The sequence below is a fragment of the Raphanus sativus genome, chromosome 1 (genome assembly GCF_000801105.2).
Source record: "Raphanus sativus cultivar WK10039 chromosome 1, ASM80110v3, whole genome shotgun sequence".
In the NCBI taxonomy this organism is placed as follows: domain Eukaryota; kingdom Viridiplantae; phylum Streptophyta; class Magnoliopsida; order Brassicales; family Brassicaceae; genus Raphanus; species Raphanus sativus.
This window is the reverse complement of record NC_079511.1, coordinates 12598165-12617901: the sequence shown is the minus strand read 5'-3', so window position 1 is coordinate 12617901 and position 19737 is coordinate 12598165. Positions and strand designations below refer to the sequence as shown.

The window sequence follows — 19737 nt, the reverse complement described above, 5'->3', positions numbered from 1 at the left end:
AATAGTCAGAATTACAGATAATGTGAACATATAAAAGTTCTATATACTAGTTACAAAAAAAAGTTCTATATACAGACTTAATTTAATAATAGTAAATTACAGAGAGTTTGGGAGGCATAGTAACGTGAATCATATCACAACTAATCAATTCTTCTGTTTCTTGACAAAAAAAGTCAATTCTTCTGTTCAGCTGTGCTATTATTCTTCGCGTAAAGTTTATAAAAATCACGTATGTAATCATGTACCAACAATACTTAAGGATCTGAATGGTGGCCGATTCTTATTAGTAATAAAAATCTTTACATATATCTGTATATTTTTGTTATTATTAGAATCACACCATAATTGTTTGTGTATATTATCATTCGGGACGAGAAGTTTGAATATTAATTCCAAAAATGTTTGTTATTATTAGAATCAAATTTATTAGCATTTTCTGTCGTTAAGTGGTATTTCATGATCTAAGTAAAATCATATAAATAGAGAAAAAGACAATATTCAAAGAGTAGAGGGTAGCAAAGGAAAACAAGATGGAAATTACAAAATCGAATCATACCTTTTTCTTTAAATGATAAGTGTATAGAGACTAGAGACACTCTTGTGATGATTTATTGAGTACCGTTGAGAAACTTGAAAAAACAACAAAAACCGCCGTGCGTACAACGCTTCCCATGTGAGCAACAATAATATCCAATAAAATACCACCACGAGTTAAAAGATCTCCACTTGTGACCCCACTACCCTACTACGGTGACTAAACACCGCCGAACACTCCGGTAACTCGCCGAGATCGGCGAACAAAGACTCATCCTCCTCCCCCATCGGAAAAAACACCCCCACCTTATCCGCCGACCCCGAGACAGCTGTCTTTTTCTCTGCTGAGAATATTGGACTCTCAAGAATGGTCGAAGAAGTGGTTTCCATCTCACTAAACCAAGCAAACTCGTCGACGACGCAAGACGGCGTTGTTTGGATCTCTCTCCCAAGAACCATAAACTTATTATCATTATCACCCTCCTCCTGCTCCACCTCGGGTAGTACTTCGGGTTCGGGTTTGGGTTTGGGCTCGGGTTTAGGTTTGGGTCTGTTTCTAGAAGAGGAAGCGAGAGGCCAAGGATGGTTATGCTCAGAGGTGTAAGTGATGAGAATCATCGTTGGATCGTCTCTGCTTCTCTCGACTTGCTTCCTTGCCGGACAGCCTTTCGTGCTACTACAACGGTAATAACCTCTAGGGTAAGGAGATCCTTTAATGGGCTTTTGGCCGTACTTACGCCAGGACCATGAATCTGACGGTGGAGTTGTGTCGCCTTTGTGCCGAGATCCTTCTATTTCTTTCATCGGTATGTTCACTACTCTCTTCTCTATGGATCTCCTACTGTAGTTAATTAACAAGTACACCAATATATGAATATACTAAAGAGCATCAATATATATGAACATACTTAATGCTAAGCTTTTTCATAAAATTATTTGTAATTCGAATCAGAGATATGTGTATAATGATTTACCTTCGCTTAGGTGACTGATAAGAGATGACAGCGTTGAAGGTTGGAGAATTTGGTGATTCGGGTCCGGTTTCTTGACTGCTTTCGTGATCATTGTAGCTTCTTGCCATATCTAGACCTCGCTTCATGATGTATATTCTATATAGTTTATATATTTACAAGAAAATTGAACAAGGAAAGAAGTGTTGATCAATGATATTGACCAAGAATCAGATATTTCGTTGATCTTGATTGCTTTTGAAAAGATCTGAGTTGCAGAAGTAAGAAAAAGAGTAGAAGTAGAGAGAGAGATAAGAGAAAGAGAAGGTGGAGACGGAGAGGGGTTGTGTATGAAAGAGGACGTGCAAGCATATGTCAAGTTAATCTCTAGTACTTGTTATTTTAAACAATAATAATACTTTAAAATCCCTATCATTAAGAGATGGACCCCGATTGATTGTTATTTTAATAGCTAATAATTTGACTATAAGGCGATGGTTACATATGATCACACCCTTTGTTTATGATATAGTAATTTTATTAAGTGGTTTGAACTTTGAAGATTGGGTTAGGTATTATTTGTACACAATTGTTTTATTTTATTTTTGTCTTTATTCACCAATGTTCAAACCCTTATTTTTCTACAATGTATTTAAATGATTGGAAGATGATTAGGTTCATTGGGTGTAGTGTCTGAATAAGCAAAATGGGAACATATATGATCAAACCCTTCTTTTCAAGATTTGTTTTGGACCTAATGCTTATCTCTATCCTTTTCAAGAACTTTTCCATTCACAAAAGTGTATTAGGTCTTAGGCAAAATTTAACAACGGTTACGAATATATTCTGATAAATCAAGTTTATTCCAAATTAAATTCAGTTTTTGATATACCTGTCAAATATGTAAAATACCAATATACATCTTCTTCATCGTATTTGCCCATTTAAATAGGTTATAGATCTTGACATCTCAGCTGTTGAATTCTAGATACAACTTGTATATCACTTAATGTGTTATATTATGTTTGGTTTCTTATTCGGCTATGTATATTTCTTGTTTAGAACTAGCTATAACATTATACAGTATTGCATATACAACTGTTTAAATGTATATATGAATATTGAAAAGGGATATTATACTATTGTTAAAAGAGCTATCACTTATCTAATGCATAAGATACATATCCACTTCTTCTTTCCTTTTTTATTTATGTTTGTAACTTTATGGATGTTTGGGCATCTTGGTGTGCATTAGTGCATATGCATATGTTCTAATGCAATTCCAAAAGACTCAATAAGTACTCCAAAAAGTACGAGTCGGAACTATGTGCAATATTAAAATTAAAGTTCTTATGACCCTTTTCCTTCACCAAAAGCAACATCATCGATAACGCATATATAATAATTTTAAATTCTGATTTCTAATCATATAGATAATCTTATTTATGTGTGATGGTTATCGTTTACTGATCAAAGTTTACCCTTTCTTTGCGCTGATCTCATCAGTTAGTACGCAAATGGGCACGCCCCGTGAACATCCAATCAGTAATCAGTAGTACGCAAATGACATATTAAATATTTGTATGATTATCACGTTTTTCTTAATTTTTTTCTCTTCTTTCTTTTCCATAGGAACACGTTTTTTTGTTCAAATATGATTTTTTCTTTGTCATTTGAAGAAACATACTCATATAAGAAAAATGTTCACAAACATCATACGATGTAATCATGTAAACAGCTTAAACACACATTTGAAAACAAAAGCTGGCTTACATAATCGGATCAAAGATGGAAATGGAACTGAAAGTGTTTAACAACAAAAACATGATGGTTTTATAATTATTTGTTGTATAAGTTTTTTTTTGATAATTCAGTATCTGACTACTAAGCGTGATCGACTAGCCCATCGGGCCTAAGCCCATGCCATTACAGGATTTTTAAGCCTCCATTTAAAGGCTCCTGGTTACGCGAAGTGGTCTGGAGGGCGAGAGAAGCCCATGTGAAAACTCTCGTGGCTAACGAGGATCGAACCTAGGGCGGACACTCCAGCCGGAGTTCTTTTACCACTAGGCCAATGCGCGTTGGTAGAAAGTTATATGAAGTGTTTAACAAAAATAAAAGTTATAGAAAATACCCCTTACATTAAGTAATAATTTGATAAGTTTCAATAAAATAATACACCAACTATCTAACTAGTTTTGACAAGGATAACTATAATTTCCTACTTTGGATTTGATATTGGTTGAATTCATTGAAATGTATTGATGAGTGGTGGCTACAATATTCCATTCAACAGAATATTATAGCCACTTGATTTGGCAAACTATTTTTTATACATTATTGTCTGACTGCATTTAAATTTGGTGGCTAATATCATGCAATTTTATGTTATTATAAATTGAGACTAATAAGTTGGCATCTCTGACTTTTCCTAAAACCTCGGCGTGGTTCTTGTACAACATGCCATACATAATTTTTATTTCAATATTTTAATATTGGTTTATCCTCTTGTATTTGTATATTTCTTTCCACCAATACTTCTTTGTATATTTCTTTCCACCAATATTTCTTGATTAATAATAACGATAATAGTGTCGTTGCTTCTATGCTTACTAATTGATCAAATGCAGTATCTAATATAAAACTGATATACATTTGAGATTTGTTTAGAAACATAGATAACAGTTTAAAAAAAAATTAGTTTGAAAACATAGATAATAGTTTAATTTTTTTTTGTGAAACACTGATAACAGTTTTTAAAAAGAAATTTATTCGAAAACATGGATAACAATAATTTTAAGAAGACAAAAAAGTTATGAGCTTATATTATTAAAAAAAAAATGGAAGTACATTATACTTTTAGAAACTATCTATCTAGGTTAGCTTTAAATATATATGGAAATGAGTCAATCTAATTATCTAAAAACATCTTTTTGTTTAAAATAATCATAAAACAAATCTTTATATACATATTTCAAATCAAAATAATAATTTAAAGTTGATTTATATCAATATAATTCAAAAATATACATATATTCAAAAATTGACTTTTACTAAAATATTTTCCAATAACCATTATTAAAAAATGTTTACAATGTATATAAGTAAAATACAATACAAAGCCCAATTTTATATACCAACTTAAATTATGGTATTTGTATTTCACATTAAGTTTAAAAATATAATATATGTGATCATTTATATGATGGTAAGTATAAAATACTGTTAATTATATGTTATTTATATGATGTTACGTATAAAATACGATTAATTATATGATGGCACATATATGACATATAATAGTGACTAGGGATGGATGTTCGGATACCAATTCGGGTTCGGTTCGGGTCTGTTTGGGTTTGGATTACCGAGGTCTAAGATTTTTTTAGTCCCATTAGGATATTTATAAATTTTGGTTTGGGTCAGATTCTGATCTTTGCGGGTTTGAATAACCCTTTAAAATTATTTTTAAATTTTAAATTCATTATCTGCTTTAAACAAAATCTACAAAAAAATAATATATTACATATAAATCTGAATAACATATGTCATAATACCTAAACTTAACATATAAATTGTTTTGGTTTAATTATGTGGATAGAGAATCGATAATTATTTTAAGTATTTTTAGTGTTTTGAGTATACTTTAACTATTTTATATTTACTTTTGAATATTTGTATGTATTTTCAAGTATTTAAACCAACTTAAAATTATCGTATATATTATGGATGTTTTTATATACATTAAATCTAAAATAATTAATATATATAAGTATATAAATCTATTTCGGATACATTCTGGTACCAGAAATATCTCGGTTCTCTAAATATCAAAATTTGAACAATTAAGATATTTAGTCAATTTCGGTTCGGGTTTGGTATTACTTTTTCGGATGGGGATATGTTCGATTCTTCGAATCCGAGTATTTTTCGGAGGTCTGATATTGATATGAAAAACAAATAACAACATATTTTAGAATATATATCCGTGCGGACGCGCGGCTTAAAATCATGTATGCCGGCATAATGGACTAGGGATCTCAACGGTTGATAGAATTAGATAAAAGCACACAAAAATAATTAAAGAAATAGTGTACAATAGAAAGAGAAAAAAAAAGGAAATCAAATCCACTCCATTACACCTTCATTACAAGATCTAAACATACATTCATCCTCAAATTTTGGTCGTACTTTCCACTGCAAAACTATTTATAAATCTGTCCGAAGTTGGACTTCAGTATACTTAGGATCTGGCCCAGTGTTTGGGTTTAGCCCCGTGACCCGTATAGAAGGTTATAAGGACTTTTCATGGTTTTACATGTCTTAAAGAGTATTTTCATTTGGTTTCACCGCACTATATATGTTTAATGCATGTTTGAGCATCATTTTCCCGTCCATATATGATCATCTTAGAGTCCAAGTAGGGTCATTTGCACTTATAAGTATTTTGGAGTTATTTGGGAGCAAAACGAGCAAAATGAGATTGAAATGAATATTTTTTTTAAAAAATAATTGGAGATTAAGCATGGAAAGAGGCGATGATAGAAAATTTATTTCAATAATATTATTTATAAGAAATCAAAAATGTATTATAATACGGTTCTCATATAAAATTTTATCTCAAGATAATTAAGTTTTTAAAATCATAAAACGTAAAAAAAAATCATAAAACGTATCTTTTCATATAAAATGTAAGCGCCATTAGCTGTTTACCCTTCATTCTCTTTCTTTTTCTTGGGCAACACCCTTCATTCTCTTTCTATTCGGGGTAAAGCTACCTACAAGTTGAATTTCCCTATGTGTAAATCAGTAATGTGAACAAAATCATAGATTCAAAGCTGAAGACTTACGTCCTTACATAACTAATAATTAAGTGATGAGCAACCAATATATCACATTTTAATCCAAAAAGAAAAATAAAATATCACCTTCTACATTGATTCAAATACGAAGAGAGAAATAGTTTATCCAAAAAAGACGAAGCGATGAATCCCACATCTTCATGCATGAACATCAACCAATGCGCACGAAGACAAGAAAAAGGAATTTCTTAATTGTAAATTGTGTGAAAATAGTCTTCCGATTAATCACATCTAACTTTTTTTTTTGAAATATTGGTGCAGAAGAATTACCGGGCAAATCTCCTTTGGCAGAGAACTCACTACAAATCAATGCACAGAGAGATGCAAAGATCTAAGTAATGGTTTCCTGCCAATAGAGATCTTGCCCTGTAATGCATTTTCACCTTTCATATATATCACCTCTTCACATCTGTAACCTACAAATTTATGTTCATATATATACAATCCTGAACACCAGCATATTCCACGGTACAATGCTATACTGCATTGTAAACAAGACTGAGGTTTTCGTCTGAGAAATGGTCTCCTCTCCGTATAATTTCTAAGGAATAATCTTCCCTACCACACGAATTGTGCTTAGACATTCCTAAAATAAAGTGCATTACCACTTTGTTCTTACGGTATCCGAATCCTTGGGGACATCTTCTGTATGAACGCAACAAATTAAAACATATTGTTCATGTATCATTTCATTTTATAATAATCATCTTTAGTTTTTCACCTAGTATCAATACCAATATCTATTGCATAGCATGTGCTAGAACCAATAAAATTATAGTTTTACAGACATTAAAGCTCTAGTTTTTATTCCACTATATAACATATACCATTTGTTATATTCAGAACTCCCAACCTAATTATTTTTCTGATTTTGGCTTATTAATTTGAAAGACTAACTCATATTAAAAATGATATCACCTATAAAACTAACAATTGGGATGGGTAAGACTTAACAAAATGGTTTGAGACGCACTTGTTTATGATTTTTATACAAAGTAATGAATTGTTCCAAAAAAAAAAAATACAAAGTAATGATAAGAAAGTAAAAAACGCTACATGTGGGAAAGGAAAAGGGGTTGTAAATAATTAGCTATATAAAACAAAAAGTGGTTTTTTTTTGCTAAAAATAGAAGGATTAAACCCGAATCTATTAAAGATACAGACCCAACTTCCAGGTGGAGGTAAAACCCACGGATAGACTCTTTCATGGGCATTCAAATGAGTCGAAAGCAATAGTTTTTATCCGTGTGGTCGGTGGGGTTTGAACCTGGGTTCGTAGTATTGGGTTAAAAAAATGGTAAACAAAGTGAAAAGGAACAAAAAGTGATTCTTGAAACGGAAGATCCGTAGGAATGTTCTTTTAGTGTAGAACCTCGAAACTGCAATTTATCTACGCAATTAAAATATTATATACATATATACATATATGTTCTGCCACTCAGTAGAGTTATTTAATTTTGAAAAGGCCAAAAATAAACTTCCAAAAGGCTAAAGTTCGAATTTTACAACATCAAGTGTACATTAAAGTAGTTGACTCTATACATATAAGGAGTCATTACATTAATTTTTTTTTTCTTATAGAAAAGAAGCTATGCATAATAAAACTGGCATACTTTGTATCATATTCGCGTATATATCACTTTTTAAGATTGAGTTTTTGTTTGAATAATGACTCCAGACAAAAAGTTCTTAGTAGCAGGTACGTACAGGATATTCTTGAGTATATCCAAGTATACCGAAGATTAGAACAATCATGCAGACAAACACAAGACTTGGTCATAATTCATATCCAAAGATATAAAGTAGTTAACGTTACATACTAAGTCAAGACTGTTGTTATATAATAGTAATGTATCGCTCCAGGATACTAATTGGAAAGTAGATCAAACTAGAAAGTATATAAATATTGACATATAAATGTAATTGATTTTCTCTACACTATGGAACAGGCTCTTCCACGGTTTCATACTAGCAGATTACACTGACCCCTAAAGAAGAATGCTTAAATAGACATCGTTTTGGAGATGAAATGGCATTTCTTCATGCTGCATGTACATCAATACTAGAAGAAAAACTTTACGCTCTGGTGAAATATGTTGACATACTTTAACAGAAAAAAAAAAGAAATATGTTGACATGCGGTATAAACAATCCGTGTTTATATTTAAATTTTAAGAATTTCTATTATCTGTTTTGAATTTCAAAATTAATACAAGCTAGGCCAGCTTTGAACTTGGCCCTCGGGGACATTAGTTTATTATCGGCTTTAGGAGCCTCTTTAACTAAAAGTCTAAAAATAGTCATTAGTCTACTTGGCCAAGAGTCTATATGACTGCGCTTGTGGTTACTGATATGTGTTATATGGTCTGACGTATTGACCGAAGCACAAAAACGTAGCTAAAATAATTGTTGTGACGCATTGCCAACACACTTTGTTCGATGTTCCTAGCTGGAGTTGTAGTACAAGGAGAAGGTCCCGTTAACATTGCATTTACCTAGCATACATATGTGCTCTATGGACTATGAAACATGGGATGTGCCACCGAATATGCTAATATATACGACATACGTGCATGAAATGAAACCACATACACTCTATATATAGTATTGCTATGGTTGGACTTAAGCTATTACTCAAAAGAAAATGAAATAAAAGTACAGAATGATTAGTATAGTTTGGAAGAAGAAATGCATGGTTGGGTTACAGGGCAAATACTCCATTGGCAGATGGTTTCCGCTACATATATATCATTTAAATATTACTTGCCTATATGTATGACAGAAATAATTTACTGCCAAAGGAGGGGATCCCGCCAAAGGAGATTTGCCCCGCAATTCGTCCCATGCAAAATAACTAAATACAAGAATCATCTAGCACAACACAGAATAAAGCTGCTACGGTAAATATTTAACTGGCATAATGTTCAATATGAAAATAATATTAGGATTCATCATAGTCTAATCTCTTGTATAAACCAAAATTCTTCAATTTATAGATCAATAAATTCAGATTCTAATATAAAATATAATTATGGTAACATAGCCAACATGACTTAACTATTGAAAATTGTCATTTTCACATTTTATTCGCATTATTTTGTCCTTTTTACTTCAAAAAATCAAGTTCAATTTTTTTAGTCCCTTAACCTTAGTTCAATATGAATTATGATGACAACCTCCGATGTTTAAAATAGTAACCTGACAACAAAACATATATATATATATATATATATATATATTCATATTATGCTATTCATGTATTCGATTTTGGAAAATATTATGCTATGTAGAAAACTATAGAGAGTTTAAGTTGATTATATTATTTTATCTGACATAATTTATTATTATTATTTTGACATAATTTATTAATAGATTAATAAAATAATGTGAAATATAAAAAAACCTGTTTCGTGAGAACATAAAACAACACTTTTTAATTATGTTTCTACTACTTGTTATTTACCAAGATAGATTAATAAACAAAAAACTCATGAGAGTTTTTGGCTAATTTTTCCTTAAAATCTTTTTCTATTCGGGTTACTGTTTCTAGCTAATTATATTTTAATCTTCCTTCCCTGACCTGTTCAGATATTTTTTATATAAAATAGTTTGGAAATCCAAATGAAAAACGTGAATTTTGAAAGGCTAGTAAGTCATACCATATGTAAATATCTATTTATATACAAGTTTCATTCTCTGTCTCACACAATTTAAATACAAAAAAAGTGTTCTGAAGCTCTTCGATTCTTGAAGGCTCGAGAGATGGAAACAAGCAAGAGCTCAGACAATACCTTTAAACAAAACCAAGATTTCAAAACTGAAGGAAAATTGTCAGAGGCACGAGAACCAGAGGAGGAAGAAGGAGGAGTGAGAATGTGTCTGATTTAGAAGCTGAGGAGACCAAAGGGTTTATAGATTTAGGTTTTGTTTTCACAGAAGAAAGAAAGACTTAAATTTGGAGTTGCCTTAGATACTTCTGGGACTGCGGTGCGGACGTTTCTCCACCGGGAAGAACATAGTAAGACAGAATCTTCCGTTCTGAGACCTTACTTGTAGGAGGCATGGGAACTTCACACATCGATAAAAATGGAGTGAAAAAGCAAAGAAAGATTCAATGATTTTAGACTTGAGAATGGCTAAGATGTGTAATGAGACAAACATAAAGGATTGTCTCAAACGGTGGGCTCGTTCTGTAGCTTCTAGTTTCAAATGGTATCCAATCTTATTCATTAGTTCTTCAGAAAAAAATATTTTGGGAGACACATTATGAGTTATCAATTACTCATAAAGACATTTTGGGTGAAGAGAGCAATTTTTAATGTTCATTTGTCAAAATTATCCTTCAACTAGAAAGAGAATATCGTAACATGTGCCAAAATTATCTTCAATCATTTCTAAAATTAATTTCATATAATTTCACCTTTTGTGTTTCATAATTTGTAATTCTCTAAACATAATCTTATTTCAGTAGTATATCGTCATTTTCACCTTTCATCTTCGATCTTCTTCTCGATCTTCTTCTTCAGTAAAATTCTGCGATAAAGTTTGCTTATTGTAAATTTGGCTTACACTCAACAAACAGTTCCACAAAAGTATGGTACTGAGGATATTCAAGTCATAAGCTTAGATAATATCTGCATGGTGGTTGGTTCATGGATCTCCACAACATAGTTAGGTTTGGAATGATATTTTGGGAAAGATTCAACTCATGAAAACATGAAACTTAAGGAGGTGAGATACTACTTTGCATTCAGAGATAGAAGCACTGTGATGGAAAACAGAGAGTATGTTACGACATTCGTCATGTCAGTGCTTTGTGACAGATTATAAGGATTTGATCGCGATGATAAATGAACCTAAAGTTCGGCCAAATTTTGTAACAAAATTGAAGGCGATAAAGACGCTATATATATGTTTTCCGGACTTCACAATATCTTGAGAGCACAAAATGAATTTTAGACTTTTTAGCTAAGATTGCGAGATCTTTTCATAGAGAGTTTTGTTACATTGGTTATTCTATTCCGATCTATTTACCCAGACCACCTAAAATATGAGTAATAGAATAGTCGTTCGATGTCTTTGGACAAAAATGGGTCGAGTCCACCTATTAGACTTAAATTGGTTGAGTCCACCGGTTTTAATATCCCTATTTGTAACATACAAGAAGTGACCCAGACATACTAAAATTTAATGATTGCCCCAAACCAAAATTATATTATATATGTTTACATATAACAAACAATTAACAATGAAAAAATAACAGGAAAATATATTATTATTTACGAATTTGTTTTTCATTTTTATTTTTTCATGTTGAAAATTAATTTATCAAGTCGTTGATACCCATAATGAATAGTTATACAAAATTATTATATAATTAGTAACATAAGTTTATGTTAAAAATTTAAATATATTTATTGAATTAGATTACTGACTATAAATTAATATAATAAATTTACTAAAATAAAATATATTTTACAAATAAAATTAATTTATATATACGGTATAACCAAACACATTACAAATTGAAAAACAGAAAAATAAAAAAATATATGTAATATAATTATAACCAAATATACGGTTTAGTTTTATAAATACGGTCCAAGTACCTTATTCAGAAAAGGCCAATTTTAACAATTTCAGTCATGTCAAATACGATCCGAACAAATGATCAGTGCTAAATACGGTCTTAACTTAATTATAATTTAAAAAATTATCCGAACTTTTTAACATGTATCTAAATCTACATAACAAAAGTTAGTTAACCATTAACAAGAAAAAACAACGTCATTTTGATATATTTTTTTCAAGAAAAATGTTCATTCCGAAACTCCAACACATGCTTTGATACCATTTGAAAGGGGCACACTAACCAGTTACTATAGTAACTTTGTAAACTACTATTACAAATTTAAAATTATATATACTACTATACTTCTTGGTCTTATCCAATTAAAACCTTGGTGAATATTTTTTCTCATCAATAAATACATTGACATGTTTTCAATTATCATATATTTAATAAAATTATATTATACTAATAATAAAATATTTATACTTAGACGAAATTAATTATGCTTAAAATTTTGAAACTATTTATAATTTGTTATATTACTTATTTGAAATTTATAGACCTTGAATGGTAATCTTTTTCTTCAAAGTTAATATAATAAACTATATATCTTATGTTTTTATATATTTTACTTATTGTTTAATATGTCTAATATTTTAAACAAAACTAGATTCTAATCCGTCCTTCAAATGGCGAGTATATTTTTTTTTACATTTTTATTAGTAATTTAATCTTTATATTTGTTTTCTAATCATATTTGTGTTTTGTTTGTAATAATATTTGTGTAAAATGTTTTTCTTACATGATTAGCTAGAGGTTTTAATAATTGTATTAATATAGTTGGACTAAATTAATATCAATAGTTCATGTTTTTTTAATTTAATAGAGTAGATAATAGCTGGACTGAACTTATATCAATATGTCATGTTTCTAATTTAATAGAATAGATATCTTAGTGAAAAAGGTAATAAGTGTCTTAACATTTTGAAAAAAATATCACAAGTATATAGTATTAACTTTGAAAAATAAAAAATTTCCACTTAACTTTAAAAATTAAAAATGATTCATATAAGAAAATTTTATAGATAACTTCAAATTTTTAAATATATTTAGTTTCCTATAATTATAAATATTTTATTTATATTTTAGTAAGATATAAGTTTATTAAAGATATGATAAGTAAAAAATATGTTAAGGTATCTATATAAATCAGAAACAATCATCATGAAAATTTTAACTGGATATTATAGTATTTTATATAATTTCAAGTATATACTAATATTGCAAAAAAAATAATTTAGTTTAGTGGTTAATGTTTCCCTTTAAAAAAGTATCAAGACACATGGTTGATATCGTTTTGTCTTGTTAACAATAGACTAATTTTTGTTAACAAGACAAAACGATATCAATATAGATTTATGAACGTTTTAAGAATTTTAGATAATTTTTCGAATTATTAATGAGTTGGAATTGTATTTGGTACTGACTATTTATTCGGGTTGTATTTAACACGACTGAAATTATTGGAGTCGAAATTGGCTATTTTTCCTACCTTATTCAGTTTTTTTGTTGGTTTATGCCAAGGTCGGCACTGCCTACAAGGACTCAATAATACTATTTAATACAAAGAAAATAGAGCAAATATTGCATCACGTGATTCTCGGATCCAAGCTAAAAAAACAAAACAAAATGAGGTTGAAAATGAAAAGATAGTAGTAATAAAGGAGCAGCTTCTTGAGATTCCTGACAGATTTTTCGATTTAGGTATTTATTAAAGCTTCAAACACACGCAAATAAAAAAAATCATATTAGGCATGGAGATCGGCAACGACCGAAGAACTAGAAAGCAGAAGAACAGAAGCTTTCGGTTCTGGTTCGATTTGTTGTCATGCAGCTATCGCCATACCTAATCTTCTCCATTGAGGTTTACGCCGTAGCTTTTCTCATCCCAAATACAAATTTATTTTTTGTAGAAACCCTTTTATGTTTATCCTATTTCTTGCCTTGCGTTTTACTCTTTCCTTACAAAAATTCAGACATTTCTCAACAAACTCTTCTAGCTTCACTTAGAATTAATATGTCGTGTTTGTATTTCTCCAGACTTTTCTTTTAAAACCATTTTTAATATTTTATTGTTAGAAATTTCTGGCTTTATTGATTCTTAATCGAGCTCTGTTCCTGATTGTTTCCATTACATAGTTTATGAGCTGAGAGAGAGAGAGAGATCAATGGGGAAACAAGGTTCACCGAGAAGTCCTCGACCTGAAACGAGAGATAAAGAAGAGAAGACTGGGAGAAGAAGTTTGGATTCTTTAACAGGAAATGATCTCTTAACTGGTAGAAGAATATTTGGAAGTGAAGCATCCAAGGCTCAAGGATCTAAACATGATCAAAGTTGTGGCAGTATCAACAAGTTCAATTACTCTTGGAAGCAGCAGCATTCATGGCTTCGTAGGAACTTTAAGTCGATTCTTGTGATGATCTCTGTCACCGGTTTAATATTCTTTATGGATTCCATTATGGTTACCATCTTTCATTCGGATAGAAGCTCCGTGGTGCAGAGCATTTCAAGGTTGACCAATTTGACTGACCATAAGGTTCGAATCAAATTTTTTTTTTTTCATTTTTCTTCATACTTCTCCACTGTTATTGATTATGATTATTATCTTTCTATGTATGTCAACGAAGAATGGAGCTCAAGATGCTACACCGGTGCAAATGTATAGCCGTCTACTTAATTTAGCTTCGAGTTCTCTTGCAAAGGTTAGTAAAAACTTATATAACATTTTTGTTAAACAAACGCGAATTAAACACGAATTGAAGAAAGCTAAGAACAGCTAGAGTGTAACGCGATTGAGGTGAATACCCGTTTTAGGGGTGTATTTATAAAACTTCAAAATCCGATATTCTCTGTTCTTTTAGAGAAAAAAAAACATGTTTTATCTATAGAGTCACTTTTCCTTATCCTAAAAAATTAACGTATGTGTCTTTGTACTGGTGCAATGAGATTTAAATAATTTCCAGAATCAACAGTTTTTGTGTTTTTGAATTGTTAGTAATCTTGGTTTCCTTTGTGCTACAAGAACATATTCAAACCTGATACACCGAATTTTCTGGAGGAAAGATCTTCAAAGTGGAAGCCTTGTGCTGATAATAACAAAAACGCCGTGGCATTAGAGAGGTCTATCGAAACGAATAACGGTTACATTATGGTTAGTGCAAATGGTGGACTTAATCAGCAGCGAGTGGCTGTAAGTATAATACCAAACTAACCAGTAACGATCTTTGGATTTTTCAAGAAAATATGTATGAATAGTGACTGTGTTAGTTTCTTGCAGATATGTAACGCTGTTGCGGTTGCTGCTCTGCTTAACGTCACTCTAGTGCTCCCGCGGTTTCTTTACAGCAATGTCTGGAAAGATCCTAGGTAGTACAACCTCTTCAAGACTTGGAATTCATAAGAATAATGTTCTGTTGATGTCTGAGAAAATGGGTAAATTGCAGCCAGTTTGGTGATATATACCAGGATGAACGTTTCATAGAGTATCTGAAAGATGATGTGCATATAGTGAAGGATCTTCCTCAACATCTAAAAGCCATTGATAACAAGAATCTCAGCTTGGTATGTTCTTTTTGCATTCTCTCTTCTTTTTCCTTTTTATCTGCTTTATCATAATGTTTTTTTTTCCTTAGGTCACTGATACAGAGCTTATAAAAGAGGCAAAACCAGATGATTACATCAAAAATGTTCTTCCTTTGTTAAAGAAGTATGGAATGGTTCATCTTTTTGGATACGGGAATCGCCTCGGTTTTGATCCGTTGCCTTTTGATGTTCAGGTGCACAAATATATGAGAGAAGATGGATGCATCATTAGTTCATTCAGTTTGGTTTCTTGGAAATGATATGTGTTGTTTAATTTACAGAGATTAAGATGTAAGTGCAACTTTCACGCGTTGAAGTTCGCTCCCAAGATTCAAAAAGCAGGATCTCTCCTGGTGAAACGGATAAGAAGATACGAAACTTCGCGGAGCAAACTGGACGAAGCATTGCTTGGTGAATCCATGGCTAAATATTCAGCTAAAGAAGATCAAGAACCATTGAAGTATCTTGCTTTGCATCTAAGGTTTGAAGAGGACATGGTTGCTTACTCTCTATGTGATTTTGGAGGAGGGGAAACCGAACGTAAAGAGCTTCAAGCGTACCGAGAAGAACATTTCCCTCTTCTCCTCCAACGTTTGAAGGAATCAAAGTAAAAAAAAATAAAAAGAAACTATACAAAAACTTCCCACTACAATGGTTTGTAAAATGACTTTTCTCTCTGTGTTTTGTCAGGTCTGTCTCTCCGGAAGTGTTGAGGAAAACAGGAAGGTGTCCATTAACACCAGAGGAAGCAACTCTAGTGCTCGCTGGTCTTGGCTTCAATAGAGGAACATATATATACTTAGCTGGATCTCAAATCTATGGAGGTTCTTCTCGTATGCTTCCTTTAACAACTCTTTACCCAAATCTTGTGACTAAAGAAACTCTCCTTACACCACAAGAACTCGCACCATTCAAGAACTTCTCTTCTCAGGTAAAAACGTTATCATAACTAGTTGTTGTAGCCATCTAAACCAAACTCAAATGGGTTGAACTCTGTTTTGCAGCTGGCTGCACTAGATTTCATAGCTTGTGCAGCTTCAGATGTGTTTGCAATGACTGATTCCGGGAGTCAGTTATCGTCCTTAGTCTCTGGATTTAGAACATACTATGGCAACGGTCACGCACCAACATTGAGACCTAACAAGAAGAGGCTTGCAGCCATCTTATCAGAGAGTGAAACAATAAACTGGAAGACTTTTGAAAGCCGTGTGAGGAAAATGATAGAGGAAGGTCACAAAGTTCGTCTTAGGCCTTATGGACGCAGTATCTATAGACAACCGAAATGCCCAGAGTGTATGTGTAAATTTTGATTCTTGGAACGTAAAACATTACTGTTCTGAAAATTTCGATGTCTCGTTAGTACACAAAAACAGAATAAAGACATTGTATATCATTGATTCTAGGTTTGTAATCACAATGAAACATTGAAAAGATGTTGGGCTAGAACCTCTTGAGAATCTCGTACTATGCCTTAACTTCTTCTCTCCAGTTTCCTCTCTGAGGATCTTCTTCCTTCCGAGTCTCGTCTCCGTTGTTGCCTGTAAGATTTGAGATTAAAAAAAACACATTCTTAGATTACTGAGTAAACAGGCTTAATGAGCATGGAAAATGAAAGTTTCCAAAAGATGTCTTCCTCAAGACTACAAACACCGCACAATCAATTCGTGTCAATAGTCTTTAGGAACCAAACAACAGAAAATACTAAAACTTACGCGAAAGCAGAGTATCCAGAACCAGCACTTGCACCAGATACAGGAGCTGCATTACTCCCAGCTGCTAGAGGTGGATTCTTCACATCTCCATCAACCTGATTTAGCCAAAAAATATATGAAAAAGAAGTCAGCAAAGAACTAAGCATGCCAGAATCTTTTGATGATTTCATTCTATACCTTATCCCATTTGGATTTCTTGTTTGGTCTGCCATCACGAGCAGCAATGTCAGTTGGTGCAGAGGGCAATCCAGTAGTAGCTAAAGCTGGAACACCTGAGATTTGTCAAATTCCTAAAACATCCATCAAATCTTGCAGACATGTAGCTGAGATATATAAAACAACCAAGCTGACACCTTTTTCTCTAACTCCCTGCAACTTATAAAAACACACCTGGGATAGGGATGTTAGGCTTTGGGGGAGCGAATACCGCAGCCACAGGTTGAGTTCCAACGGAAACAAAGTCGAGCCTTTGGTTTTTCTTGCTTTCCTGTTCCTTTCTTTCCCTCTCATGCTTCATGTCAAGTTCTGTAATTTAACACATGAAAAAGGTTCTCTAAATCTCGTAAAAACACAGATAATGGTTATAACTAGCAACTACTAATCCAAATTGAGTGCCTGACTGATACTAAACAGGGTATCACAAAAAATGGAACAAGATATCAAAGATGCATCTTACTGAGAGACAAAAATGTAACATACTCTTACAACGAAAGAAAAGAGAAAGGACCCATAAAAGAAGGTGGAGTGTTACCTATTGCATCACAGAAGTCACTAGGGTCATATCCATTGGGGTCAAAGACGTCTTTACTGAAGCAAGAACCAGTCTGATCAATATCTTGATAACTCACAGCATGCAACAAGAAGTCAGGATTCCTATATTCTTTTCTATTCCGCACTTCATTATTGAAACTCTTCCCCATCTTCTTCAAGCTCAGAAACTTATCTATTTTCCTCTGCAATTATTACATCCACAAACTTGTCAAGTAAAATCCCCCACCCAAACTTATCCATCTCTTATCTAAACCACTTGAAAACATTCCAATCTAGTCCAACAACCATTGTAAATCGACTAAAAGCATCAACATGATTATAATATTGAAGGAGCAATAGAGAGCTTACTTGCAGCTCCTCGGAGCACTTCTCCTTAGGGCGCGGAGGAAGGAACTGATCCAATAACGTATCAGTACTTTCCCCTGACGTATCCTCACCATTCCCAACCCTAGACTCAAAATTCATTGGACTGCTACTCCGATCAGGTCTCAATGATTCGTCGTCGTTGTCGAGTGAACGAGGGGTGGCGTGAGCGCTTGAAGGTCCACCAGGCGTTCTGGAATCTTCTCCTCCTCTCTCTTTCTCCTCGTCCATAAAGTTAGCTTCTTCTTCTGGCTGACCACCACCCTCTCCAGTTCGTTCCGCTTCTTCCTGGTTTCTCTGCTCTTCCTCCTCGGCGTCTTCCATCTCTTCGTCATCCTCGTCACTGTAAACGGATAGTAACGCGATTCCTTCAGAGTGCTTCTTCTTCGACGCCATGATCAATTCAAGACTAGGATTAGCTGAATTCAAATCCGATTGCAAGGACAGATCAGATTTGGAGGGGGAGGGGAAACGGAAACGAAGAAGCTAGGGTTCCTCCAAAATTGAAATCGCAAACCCAACTTTAGATCCACCAAATTCAGAAGAACCCAGTTGTCTCTATTACTGAAACGACACAGTTGGAGCGTTTACTAAATGGATTGGACTTACTCATAGGCTATGAAAAACCCATGACTACTTGGACTTGAATTCATTCTTTGTTAAATCTAGGCCCATTTAATGAGAGTTTTTGATTTTGTCGGCTTCTTTTATTTCATTAAAAGGCTTAATAGCCTTCAGTTTTATAAATAGAGATCAAGATCGAATATCTATATCTATCTTATTAAAGTAGAAGTACTTTAAGCTTTTGTTTGGTAATAGAGATAGGAGTCTTTTAAAAAATTAAATTTTGTTTGGTAACAAAGATAATAGAGAATTTTATCTTTTTCTTATTTAAATGATAGATTTAAATATTCAATGTATTTTCCTAATTTAAATAATAGATTTCTTTAATAGAATGAATCTTAACCAAATAAAATTTCTTATAGATTTTTTGTTAACATTAAATATTTTTCAATATTTATTAATAAAAATAATAAAATAAAAATCACACATCAAAATCAATTTATATATCATATAAATAAAATATAAAATATTTTATTTATAAATTGTTAGTATAACACTTTTATAATATAAGTCCAATTAGTTATAAATAATAGATTTTTATATGATACACTGTGATATAATAGACGACTAAAATCACATAATATAATTATTTAAAGTAATAAATAAAATTTTTGTTTTAAAATGTTATTCTAACAATTATGTAATACATATTAATTTACACACATATATATATTATCATTAGAACAAAGAAAAAAACTGAAGTGAA

The 19737-nt window shown here is 32.1% G+C and overlaps 3 protein-coding genes and 1 long non-coding RNA gene across 5 annotated transcripts; 1 reads left to right on the top strand and 3 right to left on the bottom strand.

The window, feature by feature from the left end:
* Positions 1-480: 480 nt before the first annotated feature.
* On the bottom strand, positions 481-1866 carry LOC108850103 (probable WRKY transcription factor 65). The gene is made up of 2 exons (XM_018623686.2): positions 1509-1866; positions 481-1375 (listed from the first exon to the last, which is right to left on the bottom strand). The coding sequence occupies exons 1-2, from the start codon at positions 1631-1633 to the stop codon at positions 712-714; spliced, it is 789 nt and encodes a 262-aa protein (XP_018479188.1). The 5' UTR covers positions 1634-1866; the 3' UTR covers positions 481-711.
* Positions 1867-6023: 4157 nt separating this feature from the next.
* LOC108860111 (uncharacterized) lies at positions 6024-6707 on the bottom strand. The gene is made up of 2 exons (XR_001950591.2): positions 6413-6707; positions 6024-6262 (listed from the first exon to the last, which is right to left on the bottom strand). It is a non-coding gene; the product is annotated as an uncharacterized LOC108860111 (long non-coding RNA).
* Positions 6708-13694: 6987 nt separating this feature from the next.
* Positions 13695-16931, top strand: LOC108814434 (O-fucosyltransferase 8). Of its 2 annotated transcripts, XM_057011407.1 has the most exons (10): positions 13695-13842; positions 14118-14515; positions 14607-14681; positions 15002-15169; positions 15257-15345; positions 15423-15540; positions 15612-15755; positions 15843-16168; positions 16252-16492; positions 16566-16931. In XM_057011407.1, the coding sequence occupies exons 2-10, from the start codon at positions 14147-14149 to the stop codon at positions 16869-16871; spliced, it is 1836 nt and encodes a 611-aa protein (XP_056867387.1). In that variant the 5' UTR covers positions 13695-13842; positions 14118-14146; the 3' UTR covers positions 16872-16931. The 2 variants fall into 2 exon arrangements, with proteins under 2 accessions (XP_056867387.1, XP_018442510.2); XM_018587008.2 differs by lacking the exon at positions 13695-13842 and having other exon boundaries at positions 14011-14515.
* Positions 16858-18957, bottom strand: LOC108814442 (uncharacterized). The gene is made up of 6 exons (XM_018587015.2): positions 18393-18957; positions 18025-18226; positions 17664-17798; positions 17451-17545; positions 17274-17368; positions 16858-17099 (listed from the first exon to the last, which is right to left on the bottom strand). Exons 1-6 carry the CDS (start codon positions 18801-18803, stop codon positions 17033-17035), a joined length of 1005 nt encoding a protein of 334 aa, XP_018442517.2. The 5' UTR covers positions 18804-18957; the 3' UTR covers positions 16858-17032.
* Positions 18958-19737: the final 780 nt, after the last annotated feature.